The 24,366-nt window shown below is 43.1% G+C and overlaps 1 protein-coding gene across 6 annotated transcripts in view; it reads left to right on the forward strand.

Moving 5' to 3' along the window:
- Window positions 1-24,366, forward strand: part of Phtf2 (putative homeodomain transcription factor 2) — a 108,466-nt gene that overhangs the window by 81,271 nt on the left and 2,829 nt on the right. For 4 of the 6 annotated variants that reach the window (XM_087902441.1, XM_087902443.1, XM_087902442.1 and 1 more), the window contains 8 exons: window positions 5,099-5,317; window positions 13,347-13,475; window positions 15,258-15,530; window positions 15,722-15,853; window positions 17,917-18,003; window positions 20,410-20,565; window positions 22,485-22,580; window positions 24,187-24,312. In XM_087902441.1, the coding sequence (XP_087758567.1) occupies window positions 5,099-5,317; window positions 13,347-13,475; window positions 15,258-15,530; window positions 15,722-15,853; window positions 17,917-18,003; window positions 20,410-20,565; window positions 22,485-22,580; window positions 24,187-24,312 (1,218 nt within the window). The remainder of the gene's footprint in view (window positions 1-5,098; window positions 5,318-13,346; window positions 13,476-15,257; window positions 15,531-15,721; window positions 15,854-17,916; window positions 18,004-20,409; window positions 20,566-22,484; window positions 22,581-24,186; window positions 24,313-24,366) is intronic. The other 2 variants (XM_085684272.2, XM_085684274.2) reach the window with 1 other exon arrangement.

The following is a 24,366-nucleotide window of genomic DNA, read 5'->3' on the forward strand; positions in this document are numbered from 1 at the left end:
CACACCCAGCTCTGTCCTACGGTCTTGACGGATAGTGTGGCGTCGATCAGTAGGTGTCCGTGCACACCCATGCTTGTGTGACTTTCATACACTTAGTGGGTTGTTTGCTGGTTTGCTGGTTTGGGGGAGGGTGCCCCTGTTGTACATGTGGAGATCAGAGAACAGCTTGTAGGAGTTGATTATCTGCCCACCAAGTGAGTCCCAGGGATCTGACCCAGGTGTCTAGATAGTGCCAGGCTTGGTGCCAAGCGCCCTTACCAGCAGAGACAGTCAGCTGTCTTGTACCAGCCTATCCACAGTTCATTATGGTGACGTTATCTTCCCAAGTTAATTTCTTTCATGCTATTGCCAGTTATTAATTTACCCACGCTACAACATTCAGTAATTGTCCTCTTTGATTCAATTTTTTCTTTCTTTTTTTTAAATTTATTTATTTATTTATTGGTTATCTCAAAACTTTCCCCAACTTTCTGACATCTCTAGAACTTAAAACTACTTAGGCAGAAAAATAATTCCATTCCATTTAATGTTTACTTTCTATAAACAAGAAATTTCATTGCCTGGCTCCAAAGATCTACCCCTCTGGTGCTTTTTAGCCAGTGCTCCTCGGTGGTCTTTTCAAACTCTGCAGATACGTTTTCTGGATGCTCTTGAGGTGAACTTGGGAGAAAAGGATGATGCTGTGTGTGGGTCGAGCGTGAGGAGCTGCAGACTGCTGGGAGAGCTGCCCTCCCACGGCCCTCTCGTCACGTCCGCTCGGGTGTCGTCTTCCTCTCAAGGACTGCACTAGCAGACCCTGAGACGCGTGTGCCCGCTGACGGCCTTGTCACCCACAGCCTGCTTTAGACCAAATAACAGGCAGTCAGAATCTTACTTCCTGTAGTCAGAAGTTCATCAGTGCTGGGAGGAGGGCGGAGGCCCGAGTGACCCCTCTCCGGTGTAACTAGCTGCGTGACTCCGGCGTGAGTCCTCTTCCTGGGATCTCTACTGTCTGCCGCTGCTTCACCTGTTGGGTTCTTGAAGAGCAGAGCATTATTCTTCTAAATTTAGATTTTTTAAATAACTACTGCCTTGAAAACATTTCCACCTATTTCACATTTATAGTTAATAAACATTGTATAAGGCTGAGATTTAGTTTCATTTATAAAGACTTTAAAATAAATGGTGTTTCAGCAGTTGGGTTCAGCTCTCCCAGATACGACCTTCGAAACAGCTGACCGTAAGGGACGTGTCTCACAGGAGAACAAGCCTTCAGGACTGCAGTTCTCACCCTGTGGGTCGCGACCCCTTTGGGTCCCACGTCAGATATTTTGTGCTCTGTCCTTGTAATGTTTCTCTGTCTCTGCCACTGTCTTTGACAGAAGGAGTCCGTTTGTTGTTTTAGGAGGAGTAGCAATATACGGTTCTGATAAAATCTCTTGTCAGGAAGGACACACAAATTGTATTAATGTCAAAGACTGTCTTGATTTCAGGACGCCCCTAAATCGGGTACTAGTTGGGAAGGATACACAGATTGTATTAATGTCAAAGACTGTCTTGGTTTCAGGACGCCCCTAAATCGGGTACTAGTTGGGAAGGATACACAGATTGTATTAATGTCAAAGACTGTCTTGGTTTCAGGACGCCCCTAAATCGGGTACTAGTTGGGAAGGATACACAGATTGTATTAATGTCAAAGACTGTCTTGGTTTCAGGACGCCCCTAAATCGGGTACTAGTTGGGAAGGATACACAGATTGTATTAATGTCAAAGACTGTCTTGGTTTCAGGACGCCCCTAAATCGGGTACTAGTTGGGAAGGATACACAGATTGTATTAATGTCAAAGACTGTCTTGGTTTCAGGACGCCCCTAAATCGGGTACTAGTTGGGAAGGATACACAGATTGTATTAATGTCAAAGACTGTCTTGGTTTCAGGACGCCCCTAAATCGGGTACTAGTTGGGAAGGATACACAGATTGTATTAATGTCAAAGACTGTCTTGGTTTCAGGACGCCCCTAAATCGGGTACTAGTTGGGAAGGATACACAGATTGTATTAATGTCAAAGACTGTCTTGGTTTCAGGACGCCCCTAAATCGGGTACTAGTTGGGAAGGATACACAGATTGTATTAATGTCAAAGACTGTCTTGGTTTCAGGACGCCCCTAAATCGGGTACTAGTTGGGAAGGATACACAGATTGTATTAATGTCAAAGACTGTCTTGGTTTCAGGACGCCCCTAAATCGGGTACTAGTTGGGAAGGATACACAGATTGTATTAATGTCAAAGACTGTCTTGATTTCAGGACGCCCCTAAATCGGGTACTAGTTGGGAAGGATACACAGATTGTATTAATGTCAAAGACTGTCTTGATTTCAGGACGCCCCTAAATCGGGCACTAGTTGGGAAGGACACACAGATTGTATTAATGTCAAAGACTGTCTTGGTTTCAGGACGCCCCTAAATCGGGTACTAGTTGGGAAGGATACACAGATTGTATTAATGTCAAAGACTGTCTTGGTTTCAGGACGCCCCTAAATCGGGTACTAGTTGGGAAGGATACACAGATTGTATTAATGTCAAAGACTGTCTTGGTTTCAGGACGCCCCTAAATCGGGTACTAGTTGGGAAGGATACACAGATTGTATTAATGTCAAAGACTGTCTTGGTTTCAGGACGCCCCTAAATCGGGTACTAGTTGGGAAGGATACACAGATTGTATTAATGTCAAAGACTGTCTTGGTTTCAGGACGCCCCTAAATCGGGCACTAGTTGGGAAGGACACACAGATTGTATTAATGTCAAAGACTGTCTTGGTTTCAGGACGCCCCTAAATCGGGTACTAGTTGGGAAGGATACACAGATTGTATTAATGTCAAAGACTGTCTTGGTTTCAGGACGCCCCTAAATCGGGCACTAGTTGGGAAGGACACACAGATTGTATTAATGTCAAAGACTGTCTTGGTTTCAGGACGCCCCTAAATCGGGTACTAGTTGGGAAGGATACACAGATTGTATTAATGTCAAAGACTGTCTTGGTTTCAGGACGCCCCTAAATCGGGTACTAGTTGGGAAGGATACACAGATTGTATTAATGTCAAAGACTGTCTTGGTTTCAGGACGCCCCTAAATCGGGTACTAGTTGGGAAGGATACACAGATTGTATTAATGTCAAAGACTGTCTTGGTTTCAGGACGCCCCTAAATCGGGTACTAGTTGGGAAGGATACACAGATTGTATTAATGTCAAAGACTGTCTTGGTTTCAGGACGCCCCTAAATCGGGTACTAGTTGGGAAGGATACACAGATTGTATTAATGTCAAAGACTGTCTTGGTTTCAGGACGCCCCTAAATCGGGTACTAGTTGGGAAGGATACACAGATTGTATTAATGTCAAAGACTGTCTTGGTTTCAGGACGCCCCTAAATCGGGCACTAGTTGGGAAGGACACACAGATTGTATTAATGTCAAAGACTGTCTTGGTTTCAGGACGCCCCGAAATCGGGTACTAGTTGGGAAGGACACACAGATTGTATTAATGTCAAAGACTGTCTTGATTTCAGGACGCCCCTAAATCGGGTACTAGTTGGGAAGGATACACAGATTGTATTAATGTCAAAGACTGTCTTGGTTTCAGGACGCCCCTAAATCGGGTACTAGTTGGGAAGGATACACAGATTGTATTAATGTCAAAGACTGTCTTGGTTTCAGGACGCCCCTAAATCGGGTACTAGTTGGGAAGGATACACAGATTGTATTAATGTCAAAGACTGTCTTGGTTTCAGGACGCCCCTAAATCGGGCACTAGTTGGGAAGGACACACAGATTGTATTAATGTCAAAGACTGTCTTGGTTTCAGGACGCCCCTAAATCGGGTACTAGTTGGGAAGGATACACAGATTGTATTAATGTCAAAGACTGTCTTGGTTTCAGGACGCCCCTAAATCGGGTACTAGTTGGGAAGGATACACAGATTGTATTAATGTCAAAGACTGTCTTGGTTTCAGGACGCCCCTAAATCGGGTACTAGTTGGGAAGGATACACAGATTGTATTAATGTCAAAGACTGTCTTGGTTTCAGGACGCCCCTAAATCGGGTACTAGTTGGGAAGGATACACAGATTGTATTAATGTCAAAGACTGTCTTGGTTTCAGGACGCCCCTAAATCGGGTACTAGTTGGGAAGGATACACAGATTGTATTAATGTCAAAGACTGTCTTGGTTTCAGGACGCCCCGAAATCGGGTACTAGTTGGGAAGGATACACAGATTGTATTAATGTCAAAGACTGTCTTGGTTTCAGGACGCCCCTAAATCGGGTACTAGTTGGGAAGGATACACAGATTGTATTAATGTCAAAGACTGTCTTGGTTTCAGGACGCCCCTAAATCGGGCACTAGTTGGGAAGGATACACAGATTGTATTAATGTCAAAGACTGTCTTGGTTTCAGGACGCCCCTAAATCGGGCACTAGTTGGGAAGGATACACAGATTGTATTAATGTCAAAGACTGTCTTGGTTTCAGGACGCCCCTAAATCGGGCACTAGTTGGGAAGGATACACAGATTGTATTAATGTCAAAGACTGTCTTGGTTTCAGGACGCCCCTAAATCGGGTACTAGTTGGGAAGGATACACAGATTGTATTAATGTCAAAGACTGTCTTGGTTTCAGGACGCCCCTAAATCGGGTACTAGTTGGGAAGGATACACAGATTGTATTAATGTCAAAGACTGTCTTGGTTTCAGGACGCCCCTAAATCGGGCACTAGTTGGGAAGGATACACAGATTGTATTAATGTCAAAGACTGTCTTGGTTTCAGGACGCCCCTAAATCGGGTACTAGTTGGGAAGGATACACAGATTGTATTAATGTCAAAGACTGTCTTGGTTTCAGGACGCCCCGAAATCGGGCACTAGTTGGGAAGGATACACAGATTGTATTAATGTCAAAGACTGTCTTGGTTTCAGGACGCCCCTAAATCGGGTACTAGTTGGGAAGGATACACAGATTGTATTAATGTCAAAGACTGTCTTGGTTTCAGGACGCCCCGAAATCGGGCACTAGTTGGGAAGGATACACAGATTGTATTAATGTCAAAGACTGTCTTGGTTTCAGGACGCCCCGAAGTCGGGCACTAGCTGCAGCTCTCGATGTTCAAGTTCCAGACAGGATTCTGAGAGCACAAGGCCGGAATCTGAGACGGAAGATGTCTTGTGGGAAGACTTGTTGCATTGTGCAGAGTGCCGTTCATCTTGTACCAGTGAGACAGATGTGGGGAATCCGCAGATTAACCCCTGTGTGAAAAAAGAATATAGAGATGACCCCTTCCACCAGGTTAGTTTACGGTGCCGGATCCTTTGAGCGTATGTGCAAACCTCACAGAGGTGACAGACGTTCACATTCAGTTACAGCCACACTCACAAGGTTATTTTGTTGTTGTTTTTATCTGGCCTGTGGTCTGGCTTATTAGCATGGAGTCCTGGTGTTTATATTGTCATTGTCTTCCGTCTTTCCACATCTATGGTCCTGAGTTAGAAGATGGAGTTTGTGGGTCCGTCTGTGTTTTAGATGCACTAGTCTATTTGTTCTGTTCAAATTCACATACTTCATGGCCTTAATTCTCCCTTAATATTATGATTCAAAATCTGTATCAAATTTGAATTACTAGTCACCCATAGTCACAGTATCAGCAGAAATACAGTCGTGTGTACAAGTTTACATTTTCCATTAGCCTCAGGAAAAGCAGTTCAAAAAATGGAATTCCAATATGCATTATTTAGCCAAATATATTCAGCGTATTATTCCTTTACTCCGTAATTAATGTGAAAATAAAAATGGTATAGGTGGCCTTTTTCATATTAAGCCTACAAACTTGAGTCTGAACCCTTAGTATACATCTCATTTTGGATTAATCACATTTAAGGCGCTGAAAAGTACAATTGAGTCCGGTACTGTGTTGAATTCTTTTAATGTCCGGTGTCTCAGGTTAGCGAAATCCCTCATCTTCCTTTGTGAACTTTCTCTTTCTGTACTCAGAATCTTGGGGATGGTGTCTCCATACGTCACTCAGCAGTCCAGAAACCTGGATTTAAAAACCCTTACCCTGGCGTGGGAGATGGCTCAGTCAGTCCAGTGTTTACATACAAGCGTGAGGACCTGAGCCCAAGCCTCAGAGCCTCTATTTAAAATGGGAACTGACAGGGCATGTGATACACTGGGTGTGCGGAGACCGATGACCCTGGGCTGCTAGTCTAGCCTGCTGGGCCTCTCACAGTGTCTTCTTAAAATAGGGCCCATAGTACCCGGGCAGTGACAGCTGAGGCTGACCTCTGACCTCTGCATAGGTAATGCGCGTTCCCTCTTATGTCCAAACCCACCCCATCCACGTATACAAATCCTCACCTTTTATACTTCCTTACCCAACTTCTTACCAAGTATTGTCAACAAAACCAAGTCAGTCCTTAAGAACTAGAAATGGAAGAGTTTCCTTAGTCTGATAAAGTAGTTCCCGATGAACCTTCAGCCGGGACACAGAACCACAGTTGAATGGCTCACCCAACCCTTCCCGTGCAGCTTTGGTAGCTGGTGGGGCCAGGTCGGGGTGTCAGCTCGGTCGCTCTCTTGGTAAAATCCCCCTGCTGTTTCCTGCACTGTAGATACTAAGCTCTGATTTCAGGATTCCTTTTTATGAAAAGCAGGTACCATGTGGAAGTGTCCATCATCCTGCTTTTGCTTTTATTTTGGCAGCCTTTTTGTTCATTAGTCTGCCAGGTTTGGTTGGATTTGCACCAGTCAAAGAACATATTAAAGAATGAAATGTTAAAAATAGCAAAAATCGTTGGGTGTGTTGGCACATGTCTTTAAACCTTGCACTCGGGAGATGGAGGCAGTGGGGTATCCAGGTTCCAGACCAGCCAGGACTAAGGAAACAAAACAAAAACCAGGGTTGTTACACAGAGAAACCCGGTCTTGAACCAAAACCAAACAAACAAAGCAGTTTTGAATAACAATAGGTAGACTTTCCCTACAGATACAAAGTTTTAGTTTGACTGAAGAATAGAGTAGTTTTATATGGGTGCGTACACAAACAGCTGAATGAAAAATGAAGGAATAGATTCGTGTTCTTATGGCCCCCTAATGTACGGTATAAATAGCATCAGTACTCAGTGAAGAAAGATAAGACCGTAAGATGGTAGGCTAAGTGATCCTCGACACACTGAAATGTATTGCACGTAGCTATTCAGTGTAAAGTCTGAAGCATTTAGCAAGAATATAGAGTCGTCATCTCCGTTACTTCAGCTTACCAGAGCCTCCAAAATCAAGATGGGGGATTTAGGAATATCTTAATTTAAAAAACTTCAGCTTTCAAATTAAGCAATAATGTTATTAAAAGACAGTTCTCAGAAAGTGTTTGTGACATCTTAGCTGTCAGAGTATTGCTGTACAGAGGTAAAGCAGAGGATTAGTTCAACAGATGGTGCTGGCTGCGTGTGTATGCTTTCAACACCAGCACTCACTCCAGTGGAGGCCGGTGCCTCTCTGTGGGTTGGAAACCAGCCTGGTCTACAAAGACAGTTCCAGGCCAGGTGGTTTCCTGGTGAGATATTGTCTCAAAAAAGACTTGGGGAGAGGGGAGGGGAGGGGAGTGGAGGGGAGGGGAGGGGAGAGGAGAGGAGAGGAGAGGAGAGGAGAGAGAGAAACAGAGATGGGGGAACTCAATAGAAAAATAAATGAAAGGACCTGAAGCGGTAGCTTATGAGGACAGGTGTGAGGGTGGGGGTGAACACTGTGTGAGTGTGGCCGGGTCTGTGCATGGTCAGGCGGATGAGCTTTAGAGCAATGAGACACTGTTTTTTACTGATCAGATTTCAAAAAAATTTAAGAGATCAGGTATAGCACTTGGGAGGCAGAGGCAGGCAGATCCCTGTGAGTTCCAGGCCAACCTGGGCTACCCAGAGAAACCCTAGGGGACGTGGGGAGAATAAGCCAGCTTAGCTGTGATGGTTATTCTTCACTGTCCCTAGCTGATCTAGAACCTCTAGGACATACACCTCAGGTGTGCTTGGGTGCAGATTCATCTGAGGGGAAGATAGGTGGTCGCATCCCTTGAGCTAAGATCCCAGACTGAATACAAAGAAAAACAAAGCCAGCCAGGCCTTGGCATTTCTCCTTTTCTACTTCCTCATTGGTACCACAGACCTCGACCAAGACACCCCTAGAACCATGTCTTTCCTACCGTGATACACTGTGCTGCAGCTAAACTGGGAGCCCCGGGAAACCTCCCTGCTTGAGAACTTTCTGCTAAGTATTTCATTACAGTGATGGGCAGCACAGCAGGAGGAAAACCAGCGGGCGAGCCTTGTAACAAAGCAGTTTAGAGCAGTGAAATTTAACTTGGCGACATGTCAGCACAAGTAAGTTTTATGAATATAAATTCTCAAGTATGAATTTTTTGAGTGAAAGCAATTTGAATAACTGGAGTATACCATTTATATAAAATTTTAAAACATTCAAAAAGTGTATTTATGAATTAAAGCATATTCAATTGGCATATAAAAACATGCCAGGGAATAATAAGCATGAAATTTAGACATGTGACACTTGGTGATTAACCAGAGAAGTATACAAAGTAATTTCCAAGTTTACCTGAAATGTATCACTTGAGCAGACTGAGAAAAAAGGTCAGTTAGGTCAAGTCACCTCCTGAGAAGCTGAATGATAAGGTTTCATTTTAAAAATATACCCATTGGTTTGGGCTTCAGTCCCATTGCAAAATGGGGAAAGCAAGCTCCTTATGAGATGTTCAGAGTCTGAATCAAGGGTGATTTAAAAAGCACAGCGTAGAACATGGGCAGGAGATAAAGTAGCTTAGGTGAGAAATTAAGGAGTAGAAGGCATGATTTTTAGGATGTAAGATACTGAGCACATTTACATACGAGGAAGCTGGTACAGAGAAATCAAAAGAACTCTAACAGAAGGTAATGCCCGTTTGTCGCAGTGGTAAGCACACACTCTGGGTAGCAGAAAGGCGTGCCTAGAATGGGCACGGCCATGGAGACCTGGAGCTTCTGTTCTCCGAGACCCAGGAGGCTGGGGTCTTCTAAGGAGGAAAAATAACCAAGAAAGGGGGTCTGAAATTATATTTCTGTGAGAGTCCAGAGGGCAGCTTAGCCATGAAAGGACTGATTGAAGGATAGTGATGTTTAAGGGACCATGTTTCAGAGACCTGGTCAGATGGGAGGGTGCCACTACTGACTCATTTTGGAGGTAAAGCAGTTCTTGCTATGGCCATGGGAATACCTAAGGGTCCCCGGATCTGAACCAGTAGTGGCTAATCCCTGAGGCTACGCGATGTTGGCTGAGAAGCATGTAAATATTCATCTAGGCCTCTTGAGTTTAGTAAATGGATTAGCAGGAGCAAGAAATATCTGAGGTGTTTTCCCTGTGGTTCCTGAAATTAATAATTTGGCCCTATATGTTTGAGTCATCCTTCTGTTTTTCTACGAGATTAAAAAAAAAGACACTTGACACTCTATTCTGCATATCTGATTGGTATCCTACACTTATATTAGTTAGTATTGGTTTTGGATTAAGGGCTCTTTTTTTTCTGTACAATTTCCTATTTCCAGGCTTCCAGAAGACTCATACTTGTCAGTCTTACTAGCTGTCAGGCAGTAGACATTAGCCTCCTTTAATGAAAAAGCTACCAAGTTGTTTTCTTGTCTGGCTGTAGGTCTGCGCTAGGTTTGCAAGACTATTTTATGTTCCCCTGGAAGATGGAATGTTTCCTTGGGAAGAAACAGTGAGCATTTGGGTGGGCACGTTCTTGTCAGAATATTGCCAGGACATAGTTTCCTTATATTTATAAATAGTAGCCAACGTTTCATAAGGAAAAAATTTCCTCTGCTATTTATGGCTGGGTGTATAATGAAATGAAAAGCCATGTTCAAGTGAAAACATTTTCCGGTAGGTACAGCTGGATTTTAATGACTGTGTTCCTGTAGTTGGAAACACCAAGTAAAGCCGTTGTCTTAGCGAATTTATTTGAAATAAAACGTAACATCATTGCAATTCACGGTTTCCGTTTTGAATGAAAGTCAAAGGAAAGCACTGGAGATCTGGGTGAAGTTGAAAAACAATAATGAAAAGAATCCCAACTTTTAGCTCGAAAACCTAAGTTCTTCGGCATGTAGCCTGCAAGGCCACATGTGACCCACGGCAGCTGCGGGTGCTCTCAGCACATCCTCAGAGGCAGAAGTTGATGTTCTGAACTGTGATCCCTTGCACTTAGGAGCCCTTTAGTGTAGGTTCTCGTACAGTGATGCTCTCTCCACACTGTCTGTCTAGAACCCTGTATACAGTGATGCTCTCTCCACACTGTCTGTCTAGAACCCTGTGTACAGTGATGCTCTCTCCACACTGTCTGTCTAGAACCCTGTGTACAGTGATGCTCTCTCCACACTGTCTGTCTCTAGAACCCTGTGTACAGTGATGCTCTCTCCACACTGTCTGTCTAGAACCCTGTGTACAGTGATGCTCTCTCCACACTGTCTGTCTAGAACCCTGTGTACAGTGATGCTCTCTCCACACTGTCTGTCTAGAACCCTGTGTACAGTGATGCTCTCACCATGCTGTCTGTCTCTAGAATCCTGTGTACAGTGATGCTCTCTCCACACTATCTGTCTCTAGAACCCTGTGTACAGTGATGCTCTCTCCACACTGTCTGTCTAGAACCCTGTGTACAGTGATGCTCTCTCCACACTGTCTCTCTAGAACCCTGTGTACGGTGATGCTCTCTCCACACTGTCTGTCTAGAACCCTGTGTACAGTGATGCTCTCTCCATGCTGTCTCTCTATAACCCTGTGTACAGTGATGATCTCTCCACACTGTCTGTCTCTAGAACCCTGTGTACAGTGATGCTCTCTCCACGCTGTCTGTCTAGAACCCTGTGTACAGTGATGCTCTCTCCACACTGTCTGTCTAGAACTCTGTGTACGGTGATGCTCTCTCCACGCTATCTGTCTCTAGAACCCTGTGTACAGTGATGCTCTCTCCACACTGTCTGTCTAGAACCCTGTGTACAGTGATGCTCTCTCCACACTGTCTGTCTAGAACCCTGTGTACAGTGATGCTCTCTCCACACTGTCTCTCTAGAATCCTGTGTACGGTGATGCTCTCTCCACACTGTCTGTCTAGAACCCTGTGTACAGTGATGCTCTCTCCACACTGTCTGTCTAGAACCCTGTGTACGGTGATGCTCTCTCCACGCTATCTGTCTCTAGAACCCTGTGTACAGTGATGCTCTCACCATGCTGTCTGTCTCTAGAACCCTGTGTTCGGTGATGCTCTCTCCACGCTGTCTGTCTAGAACCCTGTGTACAGTGATGCTCTCTCCACGCTGTCTGTCTCTAGAACCCTATTTACAGTGATGCTCTCTCCATGATGTCTGTCTCTAGAACCCTGTGTACAGTGATGCTCTCTCCACGCTGTCTACCTAAAGAAGCCTGCTCTTCAGCATGTATCTGATGAAAGCACACCCACGTTGAGAGTTGCAGGGTTCTTTTATGAACTCGATGTTGACCAGTTCTCATGCCCGTCTTCTCTCTTGCCTTTTGGCTGTAAGAAAATGAAGCCAAATGTTGGCAAAAGTACCAGGGGAGAAGTGCCTTCAGGACAGCGGAGATGCTGATCTCTTCCTTCTGTTCCGAGATTGGCCTCCATTGTACTAACTCCATCTTGGTGTACTTGAGCAGACCTGGAATTTCTGTTATACAGTGATTCTGTTATTACTTGGTTAAAATCTGTTACGTCCTTTGCTCACCTAACTCTGTACTGTGACAGTCTGACAGGGTCTGGAGCCTGAGAAAGGCACACTGTGAGGGATTGCGTGCCTTGGCTAAGTCTCCAGACACTCCTGTGTTCAGCCTGTCTTTCCGGTTTTCATGCATTCTGTGCCCACAGTCCCTTGCTGCCTCCAGAGTGCAGGGACTGAGTGCAAACCCTCTCGCATGCTAGAGGGCACTCTACCTGTAAGCGGCATCGCCATCCCTTTTCTAGAGTAGTCCAGAATTTATTAAGTTTTCAGAGAAAATTTGATGCATATTTTGGTACAGAATTATTTCTCTTCTAAACTGGCATATACTGTTTGTCACAAGTTATGAAATATAAGTTAACAGTAATATTTCAACGCTTGTAAACCACTCAAGTACTGAAATATATAAAGACCATGAAAGTATTTAGAAAAGATAAAAATGTTTAGAAAAGATAAAAAAATCCCTTTTCTTTTTTTTTAATATATTACTGAGTTTTTTAGACAATTTCAGTGAAGTTTTTTGATACACCTTTATCCCCCTTGTATGAAAATTTTCATTTCTTAAATTCATGGAAATATTTTGGAATATTAGAATGTCAACAATTTGTTGATCGTATTTCTCAGGTTACTGTGAATGCCAAACATATCCTTTATATAAAATGTGGGAAATATATCAATCCTTGAGATTTATGTGAGCTAGCGATACTGTGATGTGATACTCCAGCGTGGGCCTTAGGCGATACGCCGTGGGATCGCGTGTTATGGCCATGCGTGTTGCTGTGAGAAGTTTGCGTCCGTTGCTGCCTGCAGCCCGACTGTCCCGTTACCTCACCCACTCACTCCTCTACTGTAGATCTTAGACAGATAACCATGCTTAAGGCTTGCAAGTTTGTAACTGTTATTATTTCTTGAAACATTGGGAAACAAAGTGTTGTATTTCAGAAAATATTTGTAATTCTTAATGTTTCTTCTTACAGTGTTTGCTAAAACACTTTGAAAAAAAAAGGCTTAATTTTTCCTTTCCAGAAATGCTGTTTTAGAATGCTACAAAAGTGCCTAAGTCAGTTAATAAAGATAATGAGGGAGAGTCTCTTCCTCTATGAGATTGAATAGTGTAGTTTTCAAAGATCTTGGCTGCATATTTTGTCCCGAATGATCTTAGGGTGGACCACATCCATCATACAATTTGGCATCCATGATTTTTAGCTTTAAATAGGTGGGTTTACAACTAAGTACTTTTGCTAAGGCATTTAGTTGCATATTTAACTTACAGGATATTTGTTAGGGTTCTACATTTTTATAACTGCAGTTTCTTATGTGATCTGTTTAATGTTTAACTAATTTTAATTGAGGTTTTAATGTAGCTAAAATTGCATGTACATAGATATGGCTAGTATACAGATAAATGTGTTGCACTTATAAAGTATAAACTTACCAATTTTTATTTAGTGTGGTTACAATTTTACATCCATGTACAGCTATGTATCATTTTGTAGACACTTTTATCTGTGAATGTAATAAGTGTGTTTCTTTTTTTTTTTTTTTTCTAGACTCATTTGCCTTGGCTTCACAGTTCCCACCCGGGCTTAGAGAAAGTCAGTGCCATCGTGTGGGAAGGCAATGACTGTAAGAAGGCCGACCTGTCTGTGCTTGAGATCAGCGGGATGATAATGAACAGAGTGAGTTCTGAGCTTGTGTCCTTCAGGGGGCGGAGTGGCTGTCCGTGTACGAATGAATCATCTAAACGGTGACAGCCTGTTCGTTCCCTTTCCTTCACCCTGGAAAATAACCATTTTTGTTTCTTCTGGCCACGCCTTACACAACGATTTGCCAATAACCATGCCCATCGTTTGAAGAGGCAGTGGGGTGTGTGGTGTACATGCCGCAGCTGATTGTGGAGGACAGCTTTGTGGGGTCTGCTTTTCTCCTGCCTTTGCACACATTCGAGGACCAGACTCTGTCGCCAGCTTTATGTAGCAGGGGTCTTTCCTCACTGGGCCGTCCCAGTGACCTCCCAGTGACCTCCACGCTCATCCTTTAACTTTGCCGTTGACTTAGACTAGATACCACAGTGCTAATTGTTTCCTTTTTCCTTCAGTGGGTAAGGTGTGTGTGCGCGTGCACACATGTGTGCATGCATGAGTATTTATTAGAACCTAAAACTCTAGCGAGAAATTTGTCTTGTGCTGGTTTAGTCATAAATGATAGCGCAGACAGCGGTCAGAGTCCGCTGTGGTTGAAGTTTGATGCAGTTACAGATTTGCTGTTTGTTTCCGTTTCCATTGAATTTCTTCTTCTATTACTGTTTTCATTTTTTTTTTCCTGATTTCTTTGGATAAATAGGCGAATCTAATTTGGAGTTTTAGGTCTCTGCCGTGGTATTTTACTCTAGGACTCTTGTCATTGCTTTGTATAGGACAGGAATTTAAATAACTGCACCCAGAGATTGACAGCTTCCATATTCCAGTTCTCACTGTGAATAAAGCCAATCACCCAGAGAACTTGGGGACCTTAAACTAGAGGTGCCCTGTAGCACTACACCTGTAGTGTCTGTGAGCTGTGAGGTAACTTAGTCCGATTTACTGAGCGTGGGAACTTAAAAGCTCTATGACAATTCAGTTTTACCAGTCTTGCATATTAAAAACATTTTTCCATACTTACTATCTTTCACTTTTTTAAATCCTTTTTCTCCTCCTATTTAATTTCTTCTCTCTCATTTTATTAAGAAGACATTTATTTACGTACTGAATTCAGAAGAAAAATACAAGTTAAAGATTTATTGAAGTTATTTTTTTCTTCTCTTTGGGAGGGATTAGTCGAGACAGGGTTTCTCTGTGTAGTTCTGGCTGTTCTGAAACTCGCTCTGTAGACCAGGCTCTGGCCTCACACTCAGAGATCTGCCTCTGCCTCCTGAGTGCTGGGATTAAGGACATGCACCACTTCCTCCAGCGCCTTTTTTTTATTATCACATTTTTGTTTAAATTCCATTTATTGTTTTGGGGGCTAGAATGCGTGTGTCACCGTGTGTTGTGGAAGTCAGGATCCTTTCGGCGCTGGTTTTCTCCTCCGCGTGTGGGTCCTAGGGATCACACTTAGTTGTCAGGGCTGATGGCAGGCGTCTCCATCTGCTGTGCCGTCTCCTGGGTGCCTCAACTTTTCCTTCAACAAATTGGGTTTAATTTAGTATTGATCTCAACACTCTAATGTTTGTAAATATTTCTAACTTTTAAAATAATAACATGCATAGTTTTCTCAATATCTGAGATTGATCTTCCTTTCACATCTACTTATCAATTAGAGATCTTGTGATTAATGTGTAATAAGCTCTTTCATAATGTATTAAATGTAAAAGAAATTAAATCGTATTATAAAAAAGTGAAGTTTCATTAGAGCTCATTTTGCCTTAAATTTGATTTATGTCCACTTTCTTTTCTTCTTCCCCTCTGCCCCTACTTCCTAAGGTGAACAGCCATGTACCAGGTATAGGATACCAGATATTTGGAAATGCTGTTTCCCTAATCCTGGGCTTAACTCCGTTTGTTTTCCGACTGTCCCAAGCAACAGACTTGGAGCAACTCACAGCCCATTCCGCCTCAGAGCTTTGTGTGATCGCCGTCGGCTCTAACGAAGATTTCATGGTTCTTTCTATGGTCCTCATAAGCTTTGTGGTTCGAGTATCTCTTGTCTGGATCTTCTTTTTTCTGCTGTGTGTAGCAGAGAGGACATATAAACAAGTGAGTATGAGGAACATTGGTCTACCCTTCTGTAGCCCTCAGCGTGTCCTTCAGTGTGTTCATAGTTCACGGGACACCGATGTGATTGTCTGTTTGCTTTTATATTAAGTCATAACAATGTGTATTTCATACAGCAGCTGTATAAATTATGCAATATTTCATGCAGTGATCTTCGCCTTAATCTGTTTTAGCGATTACTCTTTGCAAAACTCTTTGGACACTTGACATCTGCACGGAGAGCTCGCAAGTCTGAGGTCCCTCATTTCCGGCTGAAGAAAGTGCAGAATATAAAAATGTGGCTTTCTCTCCGCTCCTATCTCAAGGTAGAATGCTGGTGATAAATGCGCTCTTACTGCGTATCCTTCCCGGGAGTTCCTACGTCTTGTCTGTAGGTGTGGGGGTTGTTAATAGAGCCAACAGTTTCTCCTGCAAGGCTGGATTAAGGATTTCTGGTTTTCCCTAGAATCGTCCTCACGAACCAGCAGAGGGAGCCCCCTCCTTATAAACCAATCTTGGGGACTCTACCCAGTGAGACTTACTGCTCTTCAAAGCCACTGCATAGCTGTCTGTACATGCTGCTCTGTCTTCTGTGACTTAAATAATATTGATGTTTGTGACGTGGTGTGGAAATGCTAGATCCCAGGAAAGGAAAACCAGGGTTGATTTTAAGGATACCGTCTTTCCTGGGGATTCTTTTTATAGTAAATAACAGTGGGTTTTACTGTGGAGTATTCAGACATGTCCAAGGATGTTTATGCAAACAGTGTAGGTAAAGTTGTCCCAAAGACTAAGAATCCACTGAACTAGATCTTTAAAGCTTTTTCTTCTGAAGTAACAATGAAAGAAATAGGAAAAATTATTTGCTTTTACATCTTAAAATTTCATTGTTCTGTTTATCAGTTTGGTTTTTTAAATTTAACTCAGTGTATATTAGGAAATGCTACAAATTGATAGTTTTTCCCTCATTGTTACATTTATGTTTCATGAAGGATAAATATGATTTTCTTCCTTGGTTTAGTTTAAAATCTCCATGTATTCCAAACCCAAAGTAGGTGCTATGTTCTTTTATACGTTGTTGATTCTATTCTGAAAAATTCACTTCATGTTAATCATGTTCCATTCGCTCTTCATTAGAACTAAAATTATCCTTGCAGCTTCTGTCCTGGTCTCCAGCATTCAGTCCTTTCTGCTCCCAGAATACGTCTTAAATCTGTTCCCATCTCCTATTCCCGTGTCCACGGCCCTGTGGAGAGCGTTGTCATCTGCATGCCTGTGAAAGCTGCTTCTGGCCTTAGCCTTCCTTCCCTCCGTTACTGTCCTCAGCCTGCCAGGATCATACAGTTTTCTCACCTTTCTGGAAGTCTGTGACTCTTGGATAAGGAACAGAGCCTTAGTATGTTCTGGCTGCTGTTTGTGGTCTGGGCCTTGCTCTCCAATCTGTCTCCTGGCTCGCTGGAAACCATCCTCCTCTCTCAGTGTTTGGAGCACATTAGTTCTGTATCTGCACTGTGACCCTCCCTGCTGTGTGTGTGCATGTGTGTGCGCGCGCACATGTGTTTGTACATGTCTCTGTGTGTGTGTGTGTGTGTGTGTGTGTGTTTGTATGTGTGCACGCAAGTGTACGTGTACATGCCTCTGTGTGTGTGTGTGTGCATGTGTGTGTGCGCATGTGTGTAGTTTTTGTTTGTTTCCCTAGGACAGTGCTACATGTCATCTTGTTCTAGAGATGATGTAAATGCCACTTTCTTAGGAACGCGCACCAGGCAGAGACACTCCTGACCCAGGCAGAGACACTCCTGACCCAGGCAGAGACACTCCTGACCCAGGCAGATAGACACTCCTGACCCAGGCAGATAGACACTCCTGACCCAGACAGATACACACTCCTGACCACAAATCTGAATTAATCTCCCTGACATTGATCTCAGAGCACCTGGTGGATACCTTTCCTCCATAGCTCAGTACTCAGATGTCACATGTGTCTGTGACCGTGAGTTTAGTGTTTTGCTTGGCTCTTGGTCCTGTGAACAGGTGTGTGTGTGTGTGTGTGTGTGAGAGAGAGAGAGAGAGAGAGAGAGAGAGAGCTGTGCTCCTTGCTGTTGTCTAAGCACCTAGCACAGGGCTTAGTTTTGAGCAGGTACTCAAGAAACAATTTTTGAATAAATGATTATAGTGTTTTAAAAAAAAAAGAGTTACACTCATGAATCTATACTGTGTAGATACCACATTTACAGTGTTGTAAAATTATAAAGGAAATAATCACATTACAATACAATTCATCTGGCAAGTTAGGTGTCTTTTCAGCACTGTAGGTTGTGACCAGCCTGTCCTGAAAGCGTGGACATTCTCTCCTGCTAAAAGCGTCTTCTTCCCCCTTCCTCCCCAGCGCCGAGGTCCTCAGAGGTCAGTTGATGTCATCGTTTCGTCTGCCTTCTTGCTGACAATCTCAGTTGTTTTTATTTGCTGTGCTCAGGTAAGCTAACTCGTGACATCCGTCCCTACTTACAGGGTGTTAGATATCGTTACCTTGTTTTTGAGCGAGTGTTTTCATAGATGCTTCTCGCCCACTGCTACAGCAGTAGCCTCCCTTGTAGCACCCTCCCCTGCCGCAGGCTCCGGTCTCTTCCGTCCCTCACATCTCAGGCGTCCTTTTGTGTGCCGCCTTCTCGTTCTTCCTCACCGCTGACTGGTCTGTCTCGGTCTCCTGTTGTTCTAGGTTTTACACACATAACGCACACACATATACAGTGCAGGCTTTGAACCACGTGAGAACATATAAAGGGAAAACTCAGAGTTAACTTATTCTCCTAAGAGATAAAGTCCTTCAACAAAATGTTTCCGAGGGAAGCCTGACCCATTACAGCTGTGAGCCACGACTGGGGGGCTTGTCCCTGCAGTGGAGGGGTTTGCAGTTTCAGAAATCCACTGATGGAATTGCATGCCTATGGTTTGCTAAAGGAAGACATTACAGCTATCTCAATAAATGAAGAGAACAAATTATAAGTTTCAGCAGAGAATTGGTATTTATTAATTCTACAAAATAAATGGGTTCCACCATGACACCTCAGACATGTATATACGTGTAAATGGGTTTCACCATGCCACCTCAGACATGTGTATATGTATGTTGACCGTCTTCAGAGAATGGTTGGGATTGCAGCCACATGTGCTTCAGCAGAATGCTGTTTTTTTGCTTTTTAACTTCAGTAAGCTTCCTAGAGTTCATCGGGAAGCAACAGTCCAGAGCTTTGAGGAACATGTTGTCTGAGCAGAGACATGGACTTACTTCTGGGGTACAGGAAGACTGTGCTGTTGATAGAGAAGTGGAATGTCCAGTGGATGAAATAATCCTGCAAATCCATGCAGATTATATGATACACTGGCATCATAAATCCCCAAGAAGGCCTACATGATAGGGAAGTGAAATAAGACTAGAGTAAATCAAAAGTACTTCATACTGGAAAATAAATTCCATACAGAATAGAGATTTAAACACAAACGACAAAATTTTAAATCCAATCACAAATCAAATTATGGACTACAAAGGGCACCACCAGCGACCAAATAAGATCTGGGAAAACAAGACTTCAGTGGAAATGTTCCAGTCTGTCTCACAAGTAAATAAGAAACTCATCCTAACAGAAAAAAGGTTATGAGATATAAAAGGGTAACTCAGAGGGACGTAGCCCAGTAGCCAGTGAGAATGTGGAGCATTCTCATCTTCCCCAAGTGTCAGGGAAAATTAAGATTAAAGTCATGAATTCCATTGTACACCCACTACATATGTTAAGAAGTTGGGTGAGTGTAGACAAAGGGCAGACAGCATTGGAAACGTGGCTGAGTATCCAGTGGCACCGCAGTTTAGAGATAAATCAATACGCACCATCTTATAGAGTTGAAGATGTGACTGCCCATGAACTAATAGTTTTATCCCTACATATTAATACCTAACGAAAGTCTTGCATATGTGGCCAAGGGAACACAAGACCACTGCTGCATCGTTGGTGACAGAGAAATCGACAACAGCATAAATGCTCATTGTTGGAGCAGACCAAAATTATCACAGTTAATTCTTTATAGGGCTTAGAGTGAACTAATTTAGAGCTGAATGCTTCAACATGGGTAAATCTTAGAAACAAGGTTCAGCAGAATAAAAAAGCAAACTGGAGCTGACCAGATGGCCCATAGGGCAAAGGTGCTTTTTTTCTAAGCCTGTTTGGTTATCTGAGCCCAGTTCCCAGAATCAACATGGTGGATGGCAAGAACTGATTTCCTGACGGTTGTCCTGACCATCACACATGCTTGCCTTATGGCACATGCGTGGGACTGCTGGCCTCCCTCAGGGAGATGTGAGAAAGAAAGTACATGGATATGTGTTGGGTGGTAACCCTGACATAAAAGCCGAGAGATGGATGGGTGTTGAAGGTTAGGGATGCGGGCGCCATGATAGTGGCAGACCACTCGCCCGGCCGGCACAAAGCCCTGGCTGTGTCCTGGTATGAGGAAAGGAGAAGTAAAGCCACAGGATGAATATGGGTTTTTGTTTTTTTTTTTTTATAAATTATTAAAAACCTGCATAGAAAAGATAAACACAAATTTTACCTTGGGGTAGAGTTGTCTTGGTTCAGAAAGCAGGAACAAAGAAAACATAAAGGTGCTAACTAAATTTGAAAAACTGTTTTAATCTGAAGTAAATACTGTAAAATATTAATATTAAAAAGTACAACTGTCAGAACCCGTAACTATTGGTTATGTTATTCGCTGTATTTCTGATGTGCAGCAGTATTTCATGATAAATGTCCTAAAAAACACACTGCTTCATTCACGAGCAGCCCTGTAAGTGGGGTGACCGCTCACACTGCCGCTCTGTGCCCCTCAGCTGCTCCACGTGCATGAGATCTTCCTCAACTGTCACTACAACTGGGAGCTGGTGATCTGGTGCATCTCCTTGACCCTGTTTCTCCTGAGGTTCGTGACCCTCGGATCAGAAACAAGCAAAAAATACAGCAATACCTCAATATTACTTACAGAACAGGTGAGCTCATTCTGTTATCAGTGAGGCTCTGTCGTCCGTGGTCCAGTTGTGTGTGTGTGTGTGTGTGTGTGTGTGTGTGTGTGTGTGTGACGACAACTTGCCATCATCAATTCCGTCCTGTAGTGTACAGTCCGGGATCCACCTCAGACTGTCAGTCCTGGCAGAAAACCTTTCTCTTTGAGATATCTCACCAGCCCATGTGTGCATCCTGATTAAAATATTGTTGCTTATGTCCTATTTTTCAGGAGCATATTTTTTTTATTTGATTAAGGTCGTTTATGCGATGAAGCTAAAGTTAAGTTTTGATAGAATGCAAACTTTCCTTTGGTATTTCTGCCGTGATCCAAATCTCAAATCTAATCCGCAGTTTTATGTCCCATTTTCATTCGGCAGGAAGAAAGTAGTGTTTATAAAATGATAGATTTTGAATCATTAGTGGGATATGATAGCTTTGCATTGTTACAAAACCATGTTAGAGTCAATTTAAATTTTTATTCAACAAAAAGAGCAAAGCATAATAATTTGGATAATTGGTTTAATTTTATATGAATTTGCTAAGTATTTATTCTTGCTATTCTGTAAGAATTGTACAAATGTTTGCCAATGACCTTATTTGAATATTTTAGTTAGGAAGAGCTTATATTTTAAATACTCAGTAGATAAATAGATTCAATTAGATGGAAGAGGAAAGTTACTGCTAAAGATAATCGTCTCTAACAGTCACCGGGTCTGATGGTCAGCCACTTCCTCAAATTTATTGTGAGGCTGATGGCTTCTCAGTCCGCCTCCTCCTGCATCACCTGTCCAGTTCCCCTGTGGACTCCCGACCCTGTGCTGGCTTACATGGTTTGGGTTTGCTGTATTATGATTCTGCCCTTGACGTACCAGCTGTCTAGGTCATAGCACCTAGAACCTTTACCAGATCATTGTTAGTCCACTAGTCCGTGTGTGAACCACTTGTTTTGGTGGGGTTGTGGCTACCTGAGTAAAGAGGGAAGATGGATTAAGTGAGTGAGCACAGTGTACTGAGAGTCTTAGCGTTAGAGCCTTTCCAGAGAGGGTAACTAAACTGGGAAGCACCCAGAAGTATCCGAGATGGATAATAAAGATAGCAAATAATTCATTGCTTTCATAATAAAAAAATCGCGAGCCAATTTACTGAGTTTATTCTGTTTCTATTTATTCTCTAAGTTGATCTGGCCCTGAGAATACAATGTTTACCTTTTTAAGTTTTCTTATTACTAAATAAGTTTATTATAAGATTTGAAATATGTAATAATGTATAAACATTAAAAATCAGAACCAGAGAAACACTATTAATATTGTGGTGCCACCACAATAAGAATGTATCTGTGGAAGTCATGAGAGGAGAACCCACAGAGACAGCTTACCTGAGCTTGTGGGAGTTCATGGGAGCTCATGGATGCTGAACCAACAGTTAGGGAGCCTTTATGGGGCCCACCAAGGTCTTCTGCATGTGTGTGACAGTTGTTCAGCTTGGTTTCTTTGTAAGGCTCCTAGCAGTGAGATCAGGACCTGTCCCTGGTGCTTAGCTGGCCTTTGGGAACCTGTTCCCCATGCTGGATTACCCTGCCCAGCCTTGGTGAAGGGGAGGAGCTCTGTCCTCCCTCAGCTTGCTGTGCCCTGCCTTGCAGGAGTTCACAGAGACCAGTCCTTTTCTGATGGCGATGGAGGAGAGGGGTAGGGGAACTGTGGTCGGTATGTAAAATAAATGGAAAAAATGTTATCTAAATAATTTTTTTTTCAAAAAACAATGTATCTGTGGTCTGGGGGTATAACTCACCCGTAAAATGATTTTGTAGCATGAGGCCCTAGGCTCAGTCCCCAACGCCGCAAAAGAAAAGCATGTATGTTACAATTTTAAATTATTTCGCCTACGGGACTCTTTTCTATAAAAGATAAACCTCTACTTGAAGATGGAGAAGAAACCGAACAAAAAGGAGGAACTGACACTTGTGAACAATGTTTTAAAGCTGGCTACTAAACTCCTGAAGGTAAGCGCAGAGCTGGGATGGGTGAGGGTGTGCTCTTCTGACCGTGAACCTGGTCTCCGTAGATCTGCCTTGCTCTAGATGTCAGCATTAGATTACATTTGAGCACATTTGTGCAGTGTTGCTTTGTTTTTCATCGCTTAAGTAATCCAACTAATTTCTTTGAAAAGAATGTTAAGGCATTTCCTAATATTGTGAGTATTATAATGCTGTTTTTTGCTGTGTGTGTGTTTAATCAATTTTATCTAGAATACTAGGAAACATTTCACAAAAGGTGAGACGTTAACTCAGAAGTTGCTCGTTTTATATTTCATTGGCTCGGTATTAACTATATTGCCCAGGGTGGCGTCAGACTCAGTCTCTCGGGTGCTGGGATCACAGGTGTGCCCCCAGGCTTGGCTCTCCGGGTGATACATTTTGACCGTTGTGTTACAGTATTACTTTTCTTTGTCAAAACTAAAATCTATCTAAGGACATTCATTTCTGTAACTAATTGAGCATCCTACAAGAGTTTCAAGTCTTCAGAGACTGGTATGAAATGAGTTTTGAATCAGTGATAGGGTTAGTGCTCTGTCAACTAAGGTATTGATTGAGTGTAGACTGTGACTCATGGGAAATTGGGCATCAAAAATACTTAGAGAAGGTAGGTAGAGGGGTAATGAGATAGGGAATTGTTGATTGCATTTAATCCAAGGCAGAGCACTGGATACACTGACCCCAGGCCAGGACGTGGGCCTTGATGTGTTCACCAGGCAAGCATTCACAAGGCCGAGATTCAGGTCTAGGGTCCTCTGGCCTATGTCCTTCTATCAGTACCACCCTGGTGAGACGATGTCTCTTCCTTGAGAACATGGCATACAGAACCTAAAGCACCCCTGCTTCTGTTGTTAACTACTCTGTATATCACCAGCCCCGAGCCCTTTCTCTCCCTGGCCATGCTGCTGTGTTATATCTGCCCCCCCCACCCCCGCCCCTGACTTCAGTTCCTTTAGTGCTGGGGCCAAGTCTGGCTGAGGACATCCCAGCCCTCTAAGTCCGTGTGCTCCCTGTGCGGGGCTCAGCAGCCTGTAGCCCCTGCTCCAGCCCTGACCCCGACAGGCCCTGCTCTTTGGAGGACCTCACTTGACTATTTGCTTGCTCGCTGAACTATAAAGTCCTTCTGTGCAGGGACTGAGTTTGCTTTCCCAAAGCCCAGCGCAGTGCCTGTATAACAGAACTTTTAATATTAGAATCATCAGTGAGTATTTGTGCGTTTGAAGATGAATCGACTCAAGTGGGAGTGAGCAGTGCTCCCCCGCTTAGCTTCTGGTCCAGCTCTTGTCCCTAAGTGCATTCTCTTAATCTGTAACTATTAGACCAAGACTTCACTAGGCGTCCATTTGTAACAATAATCAAAGTAAAAAAATTTATAAAATTATTTTAAAGGAAGTCACTTTTCTTAAAAAGTTTACTTATTCCAAATTTAGGTAAGTTTACATTTTCTAAGCTTATTCATAATTTATAATTTTTTGAATAGTGGGGTTTTTTTTAGCTCTCTTTTGCATATGGGGATTTTGTTTAACTGGAGTTGCTGCAGGACCTGAGGCTAACACCCTGTCTGCCCCGCCAGGAGCTGGACAGTCCCTTCAGGCTGTACGGACTCACAATGAACCCGCTGCTATACAACATCACCCAGGTTGTCATCCTGTCCGCTGTCTCTGGCGTCATCAGTGACCTGCTTGGGTTTAATTTAAAGGTAAAAGCCTGCAAGCCTTGCTTGTTTCATTTTCTTTAACCCTGTTACTCTTTT

Source organism: Myodes glareolus, chromosome 27 (genome assembly GCF_982192425.1).
Source record: "Myodes glareolus chromosome 27, mMyoGla1.1, whole genome shotgun sequence".
Taxonomy (NCBI): Eukaryota; Metazoa; Chordata; class Mammalia; order Rodentia; family Cricetidae; genus Myodes; species Myodes glareolus.